The sequence below is a fragment of the Astatotilapia calliptera genome, chromosome 23 (assembly GCF_964374335.1).
Source record: "Astatotilapia calliptera chromosome 23, fAstCal68.1, whole genome shotgun sequence".
In the NCBI taxonomy this organism is placed as follows: Eukaryota; Metazoa; Chordata; class Actinopteri; order Cichliformes; family Cichlidae; genus Astatotilapia; species Astatotilapia calliptera.
In genome coordinates, this window is record NC_137443.1 from 12,491,513 (window position 1) to 12,508,903 (window position 17,391).

General features: G+C 43.9%; 2 protein-coding genes across 2 annotated transcripts in view; one reads left to right on the top strand and one right to left on the bottom strand.

The window, feature by feature from the left end:
* The first annotated feature begins 100 nt into the window (after window positions 1-100).
* On the top strand, window positions 101-14,177 carry LOC113015847 (unconventional myosin-Va). Its single transcript, XM_080297123.1, has 34 exons — window positions 101-127; window positions 744-854; window positions 988-1,156; window positions 2,625-2,769; window positions 2,879-3,035; window positions 3,276-3,419; window positions 3,534-3,615; window positions 3,714-3,821; window positions 3,911-4,023; window positions 4,102-4,370; window positions 4,461-4,542; window positions 4,760-4,900; window positions 5,045-5,176; window positions 5,300-5,383; window positions 5,470-5,792; window positions 5,880-5,966; window positions 6,251-6,571; window positions 7,408-7,564; window positions 7,768-8,007; window positions 8,134-8,343; window positions 8,435-8,528; window positions 8,619-8,767; window positions 8,869-9,075; window positions 9,193-9,293; window positions 9,433-9,547; window positions 10,413-10,518; window positions 10,856-10,978; window positions 11,304-11,455; window positions 11,744-11,833; window positions 11,935-12,067; window positions 12,145-12,442; window positions 12,931-13,105; window positions 13,195-13,275; window positions 13,363-14,177. The coding sequence occupies exons 1-34, from the start codon at window positions 101-103 to the stop codon at window positions 13,522-13,524; spliced, it is 5,088 nt and encodes a 1,695-aa protein (XP_080153249.1). The 3' UTR covers window positions 13,525-14,177.
* unc13a (unc-13 homolog A (C. elegans)) overlaps window positions 13,853-17,391 on the bottom strand; it is a 59,226-nt gene continuing 55,687 nt past the window's right edge. The window contains exon 44 of the mRNA XM_026160077.2: window positions 13,853-17,345. Coding sequence (XP_026015862.1) covers window positions 17,057-17,345 — 289 coding nt within the window. The 3' untranslated portion in view covers window positions 13,853-17,056. The remainder of the gene's footprint in view (window positions 17,346-17,391) is intronic.

Below are 17,391 nucleotides of genomic sequence, written 5' to 3' on the forward strand. Positions count from 1 at the left end.
GGAGAGGGAGGATACCGGCTGTTTGCTCAGAGGGACCTGCAGATGTTACCTTGTCTCTTGTGTTAAGTGATGTTTGTCCTCGTGCTTTGAATCATTAAAGATGGCAACACTGGAATTGTACAGCAAGGTAAGATTAGGATTAACTTGAGGGCTTTGCAATGATTTATTATTATTTATGGAATCTGCAATTTCGAGGTGCTTGGAATAAGAAACATCCTTTAGTGTATAAAAACAGCTTTGCTACTTATGTTTGAGCACTAAGTAGATGCATCCTATGAGTTTGTCAGGTAAGCAAGTCTGTTTCATTGTCCTAGTTAGGACTATTCCTGATCTTTGATCTGGTAGCAGTGTGTTAGTCTGAGGTATTAAAGTGTTTACTGAATATATGAAAAATGTGTGAGACTGGAAGCTTATTTTTAAAATCTGTGCATTAATAAGTGAATTAGCGAATTAGATTTCTCAGCTTTAAACAATGCCTAATCCTCGCGGGTAGTTTGGAGGGAGGATGACTGCGGTTAATTTTTAACACAGTTTAGGAGCTTTTTATGCTGATGGGTACCAAATAGCTTCACTGGGTGAGTCCAGGAAGTGTGACATCTACCTTAACAGTGTTCAACAAAAGTAAAATGGCAAATAAAATCAGCTTTCAGATTTTTCAGCACATCCAGATTAATCCTGCACTTTTCTTCTTTTTTCACTCAGTCTGTGTTTTGCACACCAGTGACAGTCTGTTCCTTTTTTAGGGGGCAAATGTGTGGGTTCCTGATCCAGATGCTGTCTGGGTTTCAGCCCAGCTTCTCCAGGACTACAGGTCTGGAGAGAAGCACCTGCTGCTACAGCTCTCAAATGGAAATGTGAGATGCAGTACTGTTTTACGCTCTATAGATTAAACCAAATGCTCAATTTTGATATAATTGCATCTGTCTAAAACCCCTTTCTCAGCGATGTCTTACATCCGAGACTTCTAACTTCCGCTTTCAATGACAGGAGGTCCATTACCCAGTGGGCTCTCCCTCTGATCTCCCACCTTTGGGGAATCCCGACATACTGGAGGGCGAGAATGATCTAACAGCTCTCAGCTTTCTCCACGAGCCCGCTGTGCTGCATAACCTCCGGGTTCGATTCCTGGACTATAGCAGCATCTACACATACTGTGGTGAGCACTGCACTGGAGAGATGGCAGGGAACTTTAGAAAAACAGGGATGATTACTCAGCCAACAATAGACTGGCGAGAGTGAGAGAGGATCTTTAAATTCCTGCTGGAAAAAAGCCAGAAACAGCTCCTGTGTGCTTCTGTCTGCATGATTATACTGCAGCTCATAATGCTGTCTATAATATAGGAGGTCAAAGGCTCAAACTACACCCTCACTGCTACACTGTAAAAGGAAAGAAAAAAACTCTTATGTATGTAGTTGCACATTATCTTTGAATTAGATGACTCATCTTACTAAATCTTCATTTTTATATATAAATGTTTGACCTTTTTCATGACCAGACATCTCAATATATATTACACTGAGATGGCAAAGATCCTATATCCAATAATCCAATGATCCCACATGAGCAGCATTTGGCCATGGTGTGAAAGAAGAACTCACTTTGAAGGGCAAAGACCTCTGACAGATCCAGGCTCAGGGAGGGGCAGCTACAGCCATGTGAAAAAGAAAGCTTGCAGGACTCTGTTCAGCCCCGTGAAAATTAAGCCCACCTTTACTGCTTCCAATTAAAAGGAGAAGTACGAGCGAGGTGCTGCTAATCGAATGCACTTGATTAACTTTAGTTTATACGGTTTAAGGTTTTGGTAATTTGCTGGTCTCTGGCAATCTGGTGCTTAACAAAATCTTCCAGCAAATTCCCTCCAAAGTCCCCTGAGAGTCTACAGGCCTCAGTTAGCACATTAAATGTAAAGGTTTATGATGGTAAAGTTAGAAAAAGTCTGAAAGGTTCCAGGAAAAAGCCTCTGCTCTCTGAATAGACCATGGCAGCACAGCTTAGATTTGCAATGTTGCGTCCGAACAAACAGATGAGACCAAAATGGAGATGTGTGATCATAAAGCACAGCCTCAGTGTTTGGGAGGAAACCAAAAACGGCATATCAGGACAAACACCTCACACCAGCTGTCCAGCATTGTTTCGGGCTTGTTCTGCAGCCACAGGGCCAGCGCACCTTGCAAACCTCAGTGAACTGAAGCAATACTTTCAAGCAAAATTCCTCCACAGCGATGTGAGAGCCTGATAAAGTCATGCAGAAAACAATTACTTCAAGTTATTGCCCACTAAAAGTGGTTCTACAACCTACTGAATCATGGTGTTTACTTAGTTTTTTGCAGGATTATATAAAGTCCTTCTTCTTCACATGATTGTATCTGCTATGATTGAGAGAAGCAACCAACAACAAGCAGGAAATGACCTGCTCCAGAAAGAGTGAACAAAAGTTAATGAAACGTAGCAGTGTCACATTATTATATAGTAAATAAAAGCATTTATTCATGTCCTCATTATATTAGAATTTCAAGTTTTATTCTAAAATCTGTTTTTAAATAACAGCCATGTTTATATATTCAGGTATATATTAATATTCAGGTTCTCGTGGTGAGATTGCGTTTCCTTCCCGTGTCTCCAGGTATTGTGTTAGTGGCCATAAATCCATATGACCAACTTCCAATATACGGAGAGGAGGTGATAGACGCTTACAGCGGTCAGGACATGGCTGACATGGAACCACACATCTTTTCTGTGGCTGAGGAGGCCTACCGCACTATGATCAGGTCAGGGGTCCTGGGTGTTTGGTGGTCTTATGCTTAATTAACTTTTTGAATATTCTGAGCATTAACTACACTGTGTGGGATGTCATGGTCACTGTGTCTTTGTGCAAAGGGAGGAGAAGAACCAGTCTATCATCATCAGTGGGGAATCTGGCTCAGGGAAAACTGTCTCTGCAAAGTTCACCATGAGATATTTCGCTGTGGTTGGAGGAGCAGCACAGCAGACCAGTGTGGAGGAGAGAGTTTTGGCTTCCAACCCAATCATGGAGGTAAAGGACCCAAATATTTCCCTCTTTTTGTATGTTCGTTATGGTTAAAAGTTTTAATATCAAATTTAGGAAGCGCTGCACACCTGAATCAGTGACAAAAAATCTTAGTAAAGAGACAAAGAATAACCTCTGCTCACCATTATTTTTATTAGTATGCAACATTTCGGTCTGTGCAACTTTGTAAGGTACAGAGTATAAAAAATTCTACTAATATAAAAACTTCTATATTTTGGTCTTCAGTCCATTGGTAATGCTAAAACTACCCGAAATGACAACAGCAGTCGTTTTGGGAAGTACATCGAGATTGGCTTTGGCAGAAAGGGGGACATCATTGGGGCCAATATGAGGACCTATCTGCTGGAGAAGTCACGGGTGGTCTTCCAGGTAAACTAACTTGCTACAATATAGTTAGGCCAGAGCAAAAAGCCACACAAAACCACAAATGTCTTGTAGAAATGATGCATCATCCGTGCTTTCTTCCTATTTGTTTGTTTTAAGGCATCAACAGAGAGGAATTACCATATCTTCTATCAGCTGTGTGCATCCAGAGAGCTGCCTGAAATGAGGTCCCTCAAACTGGGTGAGAGGCAACCCCCTCAGTTTGTTCTCAGAAGAATACCGTGTCCACGTTAATAGGTTCACAGTGCACTGAGTGTGAGTGTGTTTTATTGAGTCCAGATGCTCCTGAGAATTTCCGCTACACTAACCAGGGAGGAGAGATGCAGATACCTGGTACTGATGATTTGTCAGACCTGGAGCGCACTCGCAATGCTTTCACCATTCTGGGTAGAATGTTTACATCAAATCATGCACGTACGATATATCTTTGACGATAAAACAGGAAATCCTTCACGTTATATATGTTGAAATTGCAGGTGTGCAGCCTGACCAACAGATGGAACTCTTCAGGATCCTGTCAGCTGTGCTCCACCTGGGAAATGTCAACATTCAAGCCAGTGGGCGAAGCTCTGACCGGGGTTACATTGATGTAATGATCTACATGAATACTTTTGCATTCACTCGTCTTTTGTTCATATTCCTTCATAATAGTTGCTTTGCTTCTCAGGCAGAGGACCGCTCTCTGGCTGTCTTCTCCAAGCTGCTTGGAGTTGAGGGATCTCAGATGGCTCACTGGCTGTGCCATCGCAGATTTGCTGTAGGAGGAGAGATGCTGGTTAAACCTATGACTGGCCAGCAGGCCGTAGAAGCCAGAGACGCACTTGCTAAACACATCTATGGTCAGCTGTTCGCGTGGACTGTCCAGAGGCTCAACTCAGCTCTGCGGGCCCAGCAAGGACGGACCAAATCCTTTGTAGGGGTTTTAGATATCTATGGGTGAGTGAATGAACTCTGTGACTGTGCAGTGTGTGATTAAAGTTTTTGTATGCCTTTGACGTGGACTGACAGGTGTCTCCCTTGGAGCAGGTTTGAGACCTTTGAAAGGAACAGTTTTGAGCAGTTCTGCATAAATTATGCAAATGAAAAACTGCAGCAACAGTTCAACAGAGTAAGCTGTCGTCCTTTCCCTCTGTGATTTGTGCCCTTCCTGTTTGTGTCGTGTTTGTCAGAGTTAGTTTATGCTGCTTTTGAACTGTTATATCAAAGAAATCAGTCCTTTCACCTGCGCTCACATCACTGTCTTTTCAGTCTTTTGTTGGTTTCCATCATGGGTATGGTCTTTCTCTAATTCTGTCTCATTATTACTTGTTTGGTGGTGTTTGCAGCATGTGTTCCACTTGGAGCAGGAGGAGTACGTCCGTGAGGAGCTGGCATGGAGCCGGATTGAGTTCAGTGACAATCAGCAGTGCATCGATCTAATAGAGGGACAGCTGGGCATGTTTGATCTCTTGGATGAGGAGTGCAGGGTCGGTCATCCAATCCTCTAGTTCTGTTCGTTCTCGTATCTTTTTTTTCCTGTGTGGATAAAAGCATTTGCATGTTAACTAATTTAGACATTTGTGACAACTGTGTTAGTATGTGTAATAACTGTCCATCTGTGCATTATCCAGATGCCTAAAGGTTCTGATGAAAGCTGGGTGCGCAAGCTGTACGACCAGCACCTGAACAGCAAGCCTCACCCTCACTTCAGGAAGCCTCGCATGTCAAACAGCGCCTTCATCGTCCTGCACTTTGCTGACACAGTAAGTGACATAATGCTGGATTCGTCAGGTCTCAGGTGAATATCTGAGCTCTCTCTGAGGGCCTTTTGTAATTCTCTTCAGTGTGTCTGTGTTTGCAGTGATGGTTTCTTTTCTTTTCGTCAGGTCCAATATGAATGCGATGGCTTTTTAGATAAAAATCGAGACACGGTCTTTGAAGAGCTCATTAACATTTTGAAAGCAAGTCAGGTAGATATGTTCTAAATATATATGAATTTATAATTTCTAAGCAACATTAGTTTCACCAGCGCTGTATGTGTGTGTGCGCGCTTCAGTCTGAGCTGGTCGCTGAGTTGTTCCAGCAGCAGAGAAATGCGTCTCCTGTGGCCAATGGAAGCATTCGCTCAGGTAAACGAGCCACCAGAGAACACAAGCTGACAGTAGGCTTTCAGGTTAGATGTTTTTCTTTTTTTTTTCATTTATCTTTTCATTTTTTTTGCACATCCATTCATCCTAAACATAATTTTCCTGCTCATTGTTCTTTTTTTTGGGCCTCTCAGTTCCGTCAGTCCTTACAGATGTTAATGGAAACTCTCAACAGCACCACCCCTCACTACGTCCGCTGTATTAAACCCAATGACCTCAAAGAGCCTTTTCTGTGAGTCCTTATTTTGCTTACTTCCACAGCTAAGGTTTTTGGTGTGATTTAATGGGTACTGCTTTTATAACATTATATACATGTTAGGTTTGACCCTAAGAGGACAGTCCAGCAGCTAAGAGCTTGTGGGGTGCTGGAGACCATCCGCATCAGTGCAGCAGGTTATCCGTCCAGGTACTGAGTAATTCTAAGACTTTAGTCTTTATAATACGAGCACAGTGTCGTGACAGTGTGGCTCTGAGACATGTGCGAAGATTGTCACATAAATCAGAAAACTTAATCAAAACAGTGACTTAAATGCTATCACGAAGTAGCAAAAGAATCAATTTGTATAACTGTTCATTGAGATTAAATAATTATCTTATTGTAAATGGTTGATTGATCGATTTTTATGTTATAAAAACAGAAATATCAACTGTTTTTCTCTGAGATTTACTCTATTTGATCTGTGAATCCAGATGGACGTATGAGGAGTTCTTCAGCAGGTATCGAATTCTTCTTCGGGGACCTCAGAGCCAGGACCAGGCCCAGGCCTCGTGCAGACAGGCCCTGCCTCAGCTCATCCCAGATCCGGACCAGTACTGCTTTGGAAAGACAAAAGTATTTTTCCGGGCTGGTCAGGTGGCTCTTTTGGAGAGGTTGAGAGCTGAGAGACTGAGAGTGGCTGCTGTGATCATCCAGAGTCAGGTTAGAGGATGGCTGGCACGGATCAGATACACCAGGATCCTCTGGGCTACTCTCACCATACAGAGATACAGCAGAGGGGCGCTGGCCAGACGGTGAGGACAGCAAGAGTGTTTGTGTCTCTTTACTATGATGTATGGCTATGTCAGGCTAAGCCACTTCATTTCTTTTAAAAGAACAATTGGAATGTTCTAGAATTCTTGTTAATGTTTGAAACACTAGATATGATGACCCAGATTTAGAAGATGATTGTAGTGAGAGTAGGTAGCAGGTGAAGGAAAGCTTTTGGAGGTATGCTCTGAGAAAAGAATGAAAGTAAAAGCAAGAGAGGGAGATGGGTGTAACAATGAAGCTGCAGGGAGCAGAGGAAATGAAGGTGGATGAGTGAAAATACCTGGAGTCAGCTATCAAAAGCAGAGAGAGAGGTGAAGCAGTGGGTGGAGTGGGTGGAGATGAGTGTCAGCGGTGATTTGTGACAGAAATATAGCAGCAAGAATGGGAGTAAAGGTTTAAAAAGTGGCAGCGTGACCTGTTATGATGTCTGGCTTGGAGACGGTGGCACTGACGAAAAGACAGAGAGCTGAGATTGAGGCGTAAAGCTCCTCACTGGACATGATTAAGAATGAGTCCATCGCAGGGACAACTCAGAGTCAGACAGCTGAGATGGTTTGCACATGTGCAGAGGAGGGCGAGAGGATGTTGAAGATGGAGCCGCCGTGAAGGAGGAAAAGAGAAGGTGCAGGGATGTAGTGAAGGAGGACATGCAGAGAGTTGGTGTGACAGAGGAGGATGCTGGGATAGGTTGAGATGGAGGCAGATGAACCACGGTGGAGATTCTTAAAGGGAGCAGCTGAAAGAAGACAAAATGACAAAAGTCTAAACTTAATAAAATATTCCATATATGAAACTCTTCTTTGTTGCATGGCTGCAGACTGGCTTTGATCCTGCGCTACACCAGGGCTGCCTTGGTGATCCAGAAGACTTATCGTATGATGGTGGTCAGGCAGCTATTTTTCATGATCCGACACGCCACTGTCACAATCCAGGCATTCACCAGGGGGATGCTGGAGCGCCGCAGATACAGACTGGTCAGCATTTAGTGTCTCCCTCATTACAGGGCACAGCAGATGTTTAAAAAATGGCATCAACCTTTATACTCGGGTTTGATTTATTTTCCTGTGTAAATATGTTTTATCCATGTTTGCTCTAATCTTAAAAGAGGCTATTTACACGCAATTACAAGTTATAAACACTTGACCTGAATGCATTTAAAAACCTGTTGGTTCCTCAGCTGGTGGCAGAGAGGGCGGCCGTGCTGCTCCAGGCCACGGTGCGTGGGTGGTTGGCGAGGCAGGCGTACAGGCGCGTACGTGCGGCGGTCGTGTTCATGCAGTGCTGCATTCGCCGCAAGGCTGCCAGGAGACAGCTGCTGAAACTGAAGTCTGAGGCCCGCTCTGTGGAGAGATACAGAGAGCTCAACAAAGGCATGGAGGTCAAACTGATGCAGCTGCAGTTGAAAGCAGACCAGGAGGTGGGTGAGAGTTGTGCAGGGATTTGACCATCTCATGTGATTTTGATAAGCATTAATTAATTGTATGAGTCAAGAGGTCGTTTCACTTTACATTCACATGGCAAAGTTGCTTTTGTGTGCATCCAGGCCAGGGAGAGCGCTGCTTTGAGAGAAACCCTAATGGCAGAGCGAGAGGCTTCCAGCACCGAGCTGGCGGCTCTGAGGGCAACGATACAAAAACTAGAGAGCCAGTTACAGGAGAAGCCTCCGCCTGGGCCTGTTATCAGCGAAAAGGAGGCAGAGGAGAGAAGAAGAGCTGAAGAGAAAGCTGCCCAGGAGATCCTCCAGCTTAAAGAAGTAGGTCTCCAAACAATAAACACACTTTCCTCCTTTTATCTAGTAGGGAATGCTTCTGATTTGGTCTGTTTATTGACTTTGATTCTTTAAGGAGCTGCAAGCACTACAGAAAGAAAGGGATAGTTTTTGCAAAGAGAGAGACGATCTCTCGGCTTCCCTGCTGGAACAAGAAGAAAAACAAGAAGGTGGGCCTTCCCTTTACTAGCATTGTACAGTCACAGCTGTTTTTCTTCTGTCTGTGTCTGTCAAACATTTCCTTCTCTCTCTATGTGCAGAGTGTGTGCATCAGGCTGTGTCTCAGGTGACCTCGGCTCTTCGGGCAGAGGTGGACGAGGAGAGGAGAAAGTATCAGGGTCTTCTGAGAGAGTTCACCAGACTGGAGCAGAGATATGACAACCTCAGGGAGATGAGTCTGCTCACAGAGGTCATTAGCTAGCTGCAAAGGGAGACAGCCTTAAATGCAATTTGTTCGTTTGAAAATTAATCTTGAGTGCTTCCTGTAATTTCTTCCTCCTCATGTCGCAGCGCACCAAAGGCCACAGAAGAACCGACTCCACCCAGAGTCTGGAACCTCTCTCTCCCTCGACGCCGCTGTCCCCCCAGTCTCTCACCCCACTCTCCATATCACCATTCCCATCTGCTGTTCCATCCCCAGAGGAGGTCCGAAGGTTCAGCGTGACGTCCCCCTCTGCAGAGAAGAGAGTCTCAATGTGGAGCTCTGAAGCCTCAATGGTAATGAAATAAAGAGGACCACACGACTGAAGTCCTAACTTTCACATCGTCACTGCAGCATCACCAGCACAGGCAGTGTCCTTTACTATCTCACTGTGTTCATGTTTGTAATGACAGGAGCAGCTGATGGAGAAGATGGACGTGGCCAAAGACCCATCGGTGAAGATGAAGGGAGAAGATCTGGCTCATGCTTATGATGCTGTACGAGTGGCAAACAAGTCAGTCTCTCAACACCAACTCATTCCTTCATTTTGGCAGAGCACTAGCTTTCAGTTTTGTGCAGTGATTTATATTTGGTGGATGAGCTCATTATTAGTTATTCTGTCCTTAATCTACATGTCTGTGTGTGTGTTTCAGGTTTCTGGAGAGCCAGCTACGTAACCAGTGCAGTCAGTGGGAGAAGGAACTGGAAACTCTGAGGAGTCAGCTTGCCCAAGCGGTGTCTGTTTCTTCCTCTGCTGCACAGAGACAGGTATAAATTTATTAAAGCCCCACATGAGAGGGTTTTTAAAAAAAAAGTACTTTAATGATCTTTAATGAAAGCCTAACACTAGGAGAAGGGCTGGAAAAGTCAATAAAAGGAGAGGTTAAAAAAAGAGAAGAAGTTAAAACAGAAAACATTGCCTAAAGCAGGGGTGGGGGAACTCCAGGTCTCAAGGGTTTTACATGAGTCCTTAATCCAACACAGCTGATTGAAATGCCTAAATGACCTCCTTAACATGTCTTGAAGTTCTCCAGAGGCCTGGTAATGAACTAATCATTTGATTCAGGTGTGTTGACCCAGGGTGAGATCTAAAACCTGCAGGACACCGGGCCTTCAGGCCTGGAGTTTCCCAGCCCCGGTCCCCTTCGTATATTTTATTTATATTGTCTCTGTATTTATATATATGTGTGTGTGTGTGTGTGTGTGTGTGTGTGTGGGTGTGTGTGTGTGTGTGTGTGTGTGTGTGTGTGTATATATATATATATATATATATATATATATATAATATTCTGTAACTCTGTAACTTCTGTCGGTGCTGTGCTTTTTTGGAAATCGAATTTCCCAGAGGAACCCACCCGAGGGATTAATAAAGTTCTATCTAATCTAATCTAATCTAAATAGTCACGGCAGGACATTTCACTGGTATCATTACTCAGGTCATAATAAAACTGTAAGAGTTCTCTGGATCTGATGGTTGTCACTTATTAAAGCTGTCCATCTGTAACGTTTATCATTTATTCATTCGTCTATTCATTTATTCTGTTTGCGTGTCACTTTGTTTCAGATCATCGTTTATAATTTTTATATATTCACATTGAGGCTGAAGTCACAAATTTAAATGTGTTTTTTAAAGGATGTTCAGGAGCTGCTGGAAGCCCGAGAGCGTGAATGTGTGAGGCTGAGGAGAGAGCTGAAGGAACTGAGAAACACAGTCTCACTGAGGCGACTCCTGACACAAGGTGAGACTTTACCTGAATGAGCCCGGAAGCTGAAAGTCACTGCAGGCTGGAAAAAAATCTGCAGCCGCTGAGTCTCCTGTGGAATTTTAAAACAAAAAACATCAATGCAACAATAGCCTAACATAGGCTCCCTCACTGGGCCTATGACTGGCGGCTCTATCACTGATTTGATTTGTGTACATTTTGATCATGAGACTTTATTACCAATGGTAAATGAACACTTATTATTAGAGTAATATAATTACAATAATCTGCCTCTCAGTTTAACAATCTTCTACATTTATAGTTTTCAATGTGCTGTTCTCTGTTTCACTGCCACGGCGTGTTTCCTCTTCAGTTTTCCCATCAGCTTTGGCCACAGAGACTTCCTCTCCTGCCCAGTCGAAGCCAGCAGCAGTTACTGGTTTACTGGAATGTAGAAAAAGAGACGAAACCAAACTGATCAAGAATCTCGTCACAGGTGAGATCAACCCCCCGTCTGCCTCAATCATCTTCACCCACCTCTTTTTCTCTTCTTTCTTGAAGGTTTTGAGGAGCTGTGAAGCAGGCGTTTCAGATGAGGGATGAGATTGAAAACATGTTTTGAAAGGCAATAATCAAGCACTTTTACAATGATGGTAAAATGTGTCAAAATGTAATTTGGAGGGCAGGGTTTGAATGTGTAATAATTCAGCGGTAAGTATGATGTCACTGTAGAAATAAGTGTAGCCAGCTCTTGAAGCTGACAGCATTGGCCTGGCCTTGTCCTCTCTCTGCCACTGCTTCCCTTTCTGTTTGTGCTTCAGACATCCGTGTTGACAGCGCCCTGTCTTTGGCTCCCGGTCTGCCTGCCAGCGTGCTCTTCCTGTGTGTCCGCCAGGCCGACTGCAGCGGGGACCAAGCTCGCGCTCGCTCTCTTTGTAGCGCTGCTGTCACCGCTATGAAGGCAGCTCTGAAGGTGACCTGATCTCTGAGCCTTCTCGGTGTGCCGTATGGTTGAAGTTTAATGTTTGAGGACGGTTCACGTCGAGTCAGGCAGGCAGCCATTTACAAAATGACACTGACAGCTGACTTTGAAACTTGTCCTTGTGATTAATTTGGCCCACATGAGCATCTCATGCCAACATAACCATAGCAAAGTCTGTTTTAAACACATCTGTTCAAACAATCACAGTTTCATTTTTCATTGTTAGCAATGATTTCTAATTAAAATGTAACCATTTTCCCTTTCATCGTTTTTCTGCAGAAACATGTCAGTGACATAGACATGGCTGCTCTGTGGTTGAAGAACATCTGTCTGTTCCACGACTTGTTGACCCAGCACTCTCCAAAGCAGGCAGGCTCAGCTTTCATTTACTTTCTACGTCACTGACTAGATTATAAAAGTTTAGGATTCACTGATTACTTTCACACGTGACTGGACTGATTGCTTTTCAGACCCTCGACTCAGACACACTGGTTCCCCTGTCTGCTGATATGAATGACTTGATCCGCACCCTGAGCGACCTCTCTATCCAGGCCTATCAGCAGCTCCTTTCCATCACCGAGACCCGTCTACAAAACATCATAGGTACTGCAAAAAGTGATGATTGACGCTCTCCCCTTCTCTGCTCCTCTTATCTATTTTCTAACCCTCCCCTCCCTCAGTCCCTGCCCTGTTGGAGAGCGAAACCATCCAAGGTCTATCAGGCTCAGCGGTGAAGCTGGCAGTGAGCAGGAAGCGGGCCGGCTCAGACCCCAGGACTGTAGGAGGCGAGGCTCCCACGATGGCGTCTGTGCTGAGGGAGCTCGGAGCCCTTCACACCGCTCTGACTCAACAAGCTCTGCCCAAGACCCTGATGGAGCAAGCCTTTCACCAGCTCACCTACCTCATCTGTGCCTCTGCTTTTAACAGCCTGCTGCTGAGGAAGGACATGTGCAGCTGGAGTCGTGGCCTGCAAATACGGTAGAAACACACTTTAACCCTGCACTTAGATTTACAGTCTGACATGAGATGCAAATAAAGACGCAGACCATAAACATATTCCACATTAACTAGTATATCTTGATTTTGAAGTCCATAAATTTTAAAAATTAAATGACCTCAATTTGTTTGTATCTCAGTTGTGTGATCTAAAATGAGGTTTAGTTGTTTTCAGATTAGCATTTAGCATGTAAAGGCCAAATAAAGGAAATTTGAAAGGAGATTAGCCCACAGCAGCCTAGACCTACTGCAGAGATGAATGTCATATGTATAATACAGCATCCCCACAAACACAGCTTCAACTTTAATAATCAGCACCCTGAAAGAGTGTCAACATTAATTTCGCCTTTGTTGTATTCCAGAGCTAGATCACGTGCTGCACAACAGTCTGCATGTTGTTCTTTCCACCTGCTTTGTGTGGTCTTATAGAAATAAACACGGATTTATCTCAAATCCTTTTCTTGTCACAGCTACAATGTGAGCGTCCTGGAGGAGTGGCTGCGGGGCCGCGGTTTACAGGCAGGGGGCGCTGTGGCCACACTAGAGCCCCTCATCCAGGCAGTGCAGCTGCTGCAGGTGGGGAAAAAGACCGAGGCGGATGCTCAGGGGATCGTCCGGACTTGCAGTGCCTTGTCCAGCCAGCAGGTGGGTCTGTTTGTCTACTTGGATTCTGCTGGGAGACGAACGTGTGTGCATGATTTCATTGGCTGCTGGTCTCTTATTTTGTTTGACAGATCGTGAAGATTCTGACTCTCTACACCCCCCACAGCGATCTGGATGAAAGAGTCACTCTGAATTTCATACGTTCTGTTCAGGTACAGTCTGCAGATGTAAGGTTAAACATGTTCCTCATGTGGAAAATACACTGCATCCCATGTTCCTCTCTGTCTTTGCTGTCCTAGGGGCTTCTCAAAGGCCGCTCTAACAGTCAGCCTTCACAGCTCCTAATGGATGTGAGGAGAGTGTTTCCTGTCATATTCCTCTACTCGCCTCCCCCCGTCCTCAGCGCGGAGCAGTTAGTCATCCCAGACTCCCTCAAGATCTCCTTTCTGCGCAAAGCATAAGAAGCAGGATGCAAATTTATTAATGCTCCAGTGAATTTAACTCCTAACTTGCTGAAGTTATTCCTTGGAAATTGAAATGACTTACTGAGAATTTCTCCTTTCAGACTTTTAAAATGTGCATTAACTTGTTTAATTAGGCTGTCATCGGTGTAGTCTGTATCTTATAGAAGGTTGCGAGTTATTTCAGAAAGGTACATCTCGGAAAAATAGCTAAAATGGCATGAAAGAGAGCACGTGTTAAAGACCTGGATAAAATTAAATCAATATAACTAAATAAAACTAAATGTGGCTATTCCTTTGAACAGTTTGACAAAGAATGACCACGAGCTTTTATTTCATATTTTATTGGAAGCAGAAACACAATGAGACTGCAGTCCCAGCAACCTCAACCCCCAATAAGAACAACCATAATAATAATAATAATAATAATAAAAAACAAGCCCAAAAGAAAGAATCTTTAGAAACATCTCGTGTATAAAAAAATTCTCATGCGAGTACTTTGTACCACTACACAGCATCAGTAATACATATTTATATATTCACAAACATTTGAAAAATAGAAAACGATAATTAAATATCAAAATAAAGAAGACAACAATTGGCAGTTAAACATCAAATAATTATGCGTGCTGGCACAATACACGTTTTTTTACTTTTTGTTTATTGTTCCTATCATGCACCATATCTGGAAGTACCGGACCAGCAGCGCTGTGCAGGTATCTGTCTGTGTGGCCTGCTCAGCGAGACACTTCAGGACGGATCATGCATGTGTGTCCACTTGTGTCTGTGTGCTTTTCGTTGTGCTTCATCCACCTCTGTGTGTGCGTTCCTGTTCAACGTGCCAACCTGATAATCCAACACGCAGTCCGGGCCTCTGAAGGTGGAGGAAGGGGAAGAATTTCCTCTCCTAAAGTATCATTGTCAACAGCAATAAAGTTTTTGTTTTTTTTTCGTGGCATTTCCAGCTGCGTACCTGTTATTGATTTTGCTATTAAAAGTAGATGTGCCCTCTTAATAAAAGACCTTGTACACACACAAGATCATATTAAGGGATTGCTTAACTTTTAGCTGTGAGTAGTTTTCACTAGCAGGCAGCATGTTATATATAATGATATACGATGCATTACTTTGAATGGCTCCTGATCAGGCCCCATTAAAGTAATACAGACGCTCTGTTATTGATCTCTAGAGTGCACGCGGTCTTTCTATACCCTTCAATAGTAGCTACATTTCCAGATTGGGCACCCAGTCGCACATAAACACCAGCTGTGCAGTCACTCGCAGCAAAATTCAAGTCTACAAAAGAGCAGCGAAACTTCACTTCACATAGTATGACGTGTGTTTGTTACATCCGAGCTATTTACAACTACCCGACCGCAGCGATCGATCTCCCTCCCGATCGGTTTCCTCTGAGCTGACCAAACTTCCCGTCTCTGGTCAGCTCTACCGCAGCTGTGATGTTTGGCCCATCGAAACAGAGACGGCATTTACAACATATCAGACAAACGCTTGTGCTGATATAATTAGAATAATAATCCACAATGTAAACATTATAAGACTGATTCCAAATCACTCATCTACAGAGACTTTATAGATCAGATGCATAGAGTTCAGTTTGTAGGCCTTGTTCTAATAATGGGGACTTTGATATTATTCAGGTTTGGGAGGGGGCATCTTAGTAATGAGGCAGAAAAACATCCAACCAACCGATCATCCTGTTATTATCATCACCCCCATGATTTTTTTGTTCACGAGAAAACAACAAATATATTATTTTTTTTAAAGGGTATTTTCTTAAAAATAGATGTCGCATTGAGAGACATGTTAGACAGCGAGCAGTCGTTTTAAAACATTTAGTTTCACATGAAAGTGACCGTAGCTTCAGGTGAACTGCTGTAAAACAAGCTCAGAGTATAAATGTGTTTTTATGTGTAGCAAAGCCCCTGTGCTTCTTCTATTTTCACACTACATCTCTGTACTGTGGACAGTAGGCCCTCTTTTAAATGTCACATCCAGACCTGGCTCGGTCTGGATCTGCAGCCCTTTAGCAGAGGTCTCGTTTCTCACTCACGATTAAGGGTTACGGCATCTGCAGGTGGATCATTAGACGCGATAAGCGCTGGATCATTAGCGGTATGTGCTCTCCCCGTGTTGGGGAATGTGCTGTTGTGTAACCCACGTGGTTATTTTAGCTTCTCAGGGACTGTGTTTTTAATCATCTAATTATACATGTAGGACTTTAATTAGCACGCACTTTTTAAAGGCAGTTGACTGTCCTTACAGAGCTGCCTGGCTGAGGAATGTTTGCAGTAAACCAGATGGAAATATCCACCGCACAATATAACCTTGGTCTGTGATAAATTAAACAAACTGAACGAAACAATAAAAATCCCCCGAATCTTATCGCACTCCCGCTACACCCGTTGTGACGTCCTTCACTTGTGATGGCTTTCAGTGATTACATCTGCAGGTGACAGACAACACGGGCGGTCACACGAGGTTGACATTAGAACGTATTACAAACACTGGATCGCACATTCACACTCATTTTCACACACATACAGTCCGATGATTTACAGCGCTTGATCATCAGGCTCCGCTCTCTATCATATAGGAAACAGGACATACATAATGTGCAAGGGTTAACAAGACGGAAGGCATTAAGGGTGTCAGGCAGTGTGCTCTGTTACAGGGTAGACGGACAGAGAGACGGACGAGGACAATCTTTAGCCGACCACAGTTCCATCGAACAATCCTGTATTTATCTTTACATATGTCCTTAATAGTTTATATATATATATGTGATGATATATAGAATTATTAAAATATAGATATAATCTGGAAGAAAAAAGTAAATAAATATTAAACTCATCATAACTAAATAGTGCTTTGTTCCCTGTATGTCTTCCCCACCCAATATCTGGAATGTTTGAGGCTGCAGCCATTGTAGTTGTTTACGGGTCAGGTGGACAGTTGGTCCGGTTGTGCTTAGGGCTGGTCTTGGCATATTTGAGCAATTCCTTGTTGGCACTTGCGGTCCCTTCTCTAAGTGGTTGCAAACTAGGGAAGGGACGAGAGGAGCTGGGGGTCGGTAAAGTTGAGGGTAAGGTTAAAAAGGCAGAGAAAGAGTGAGAAAGAACGCCAAAATATTAAAGGCTACAAGATATTTCTCACTCTGACCAGTCAAGTGAGGTGTGCGTGTGTGTGTGGGATGACATGGCTCTCCTCTGGGATTAGAGGAAAGTAGTTATATGCTCTAAGATTAAACTCTATGTATAACTGAATCAAAAACATGTTTGATGAAGTCAGTAACAATAAAGACACTGGTGCGTTTTCAGAAAACGAGTGATGCTTTGCTTCGCACTCTGTCATTTCCACTGAAATAAATGTATTTACAGTATGTGTGGCGACTCTTGTCTTATGTGTGCTTTTACAACACTGGATAATCGGGGCAGTGGCTTGCAGTGGCTCAGGAGAGCTCCTGGGCAGATTCGAGTTCCTGACGTGGCATTTTAAACTGCGATTTGGCCCCCTAGCTACGGCCCTCCTCAGCAGAGCGCTGGTCGGACTTGAGCTTGACGAACTCCTTGGCCACGTCGTCGTTGTTGCGCTGGGAGAGGATGCGCAGGACGGTCAGTCCCGTCTCATCCATGTGGATGCGTTTACCCAGCGGCAGCCAGCAGGCGGCGCTGCCCTTAGGGGCCACGTCCTTCAGCTGAAGGACAGCCATGCCCACGGTGCGGTCCTCTCGAGCAAAGCAGTAGTCCTTCACGCACACCTGCAGCTCGTAGCACTCAGGACCCACCTCATTACTCAGGGTGCTGCAGAGTGGGGCGATGGAGAATATTACAAAAATCTCTCGAAACA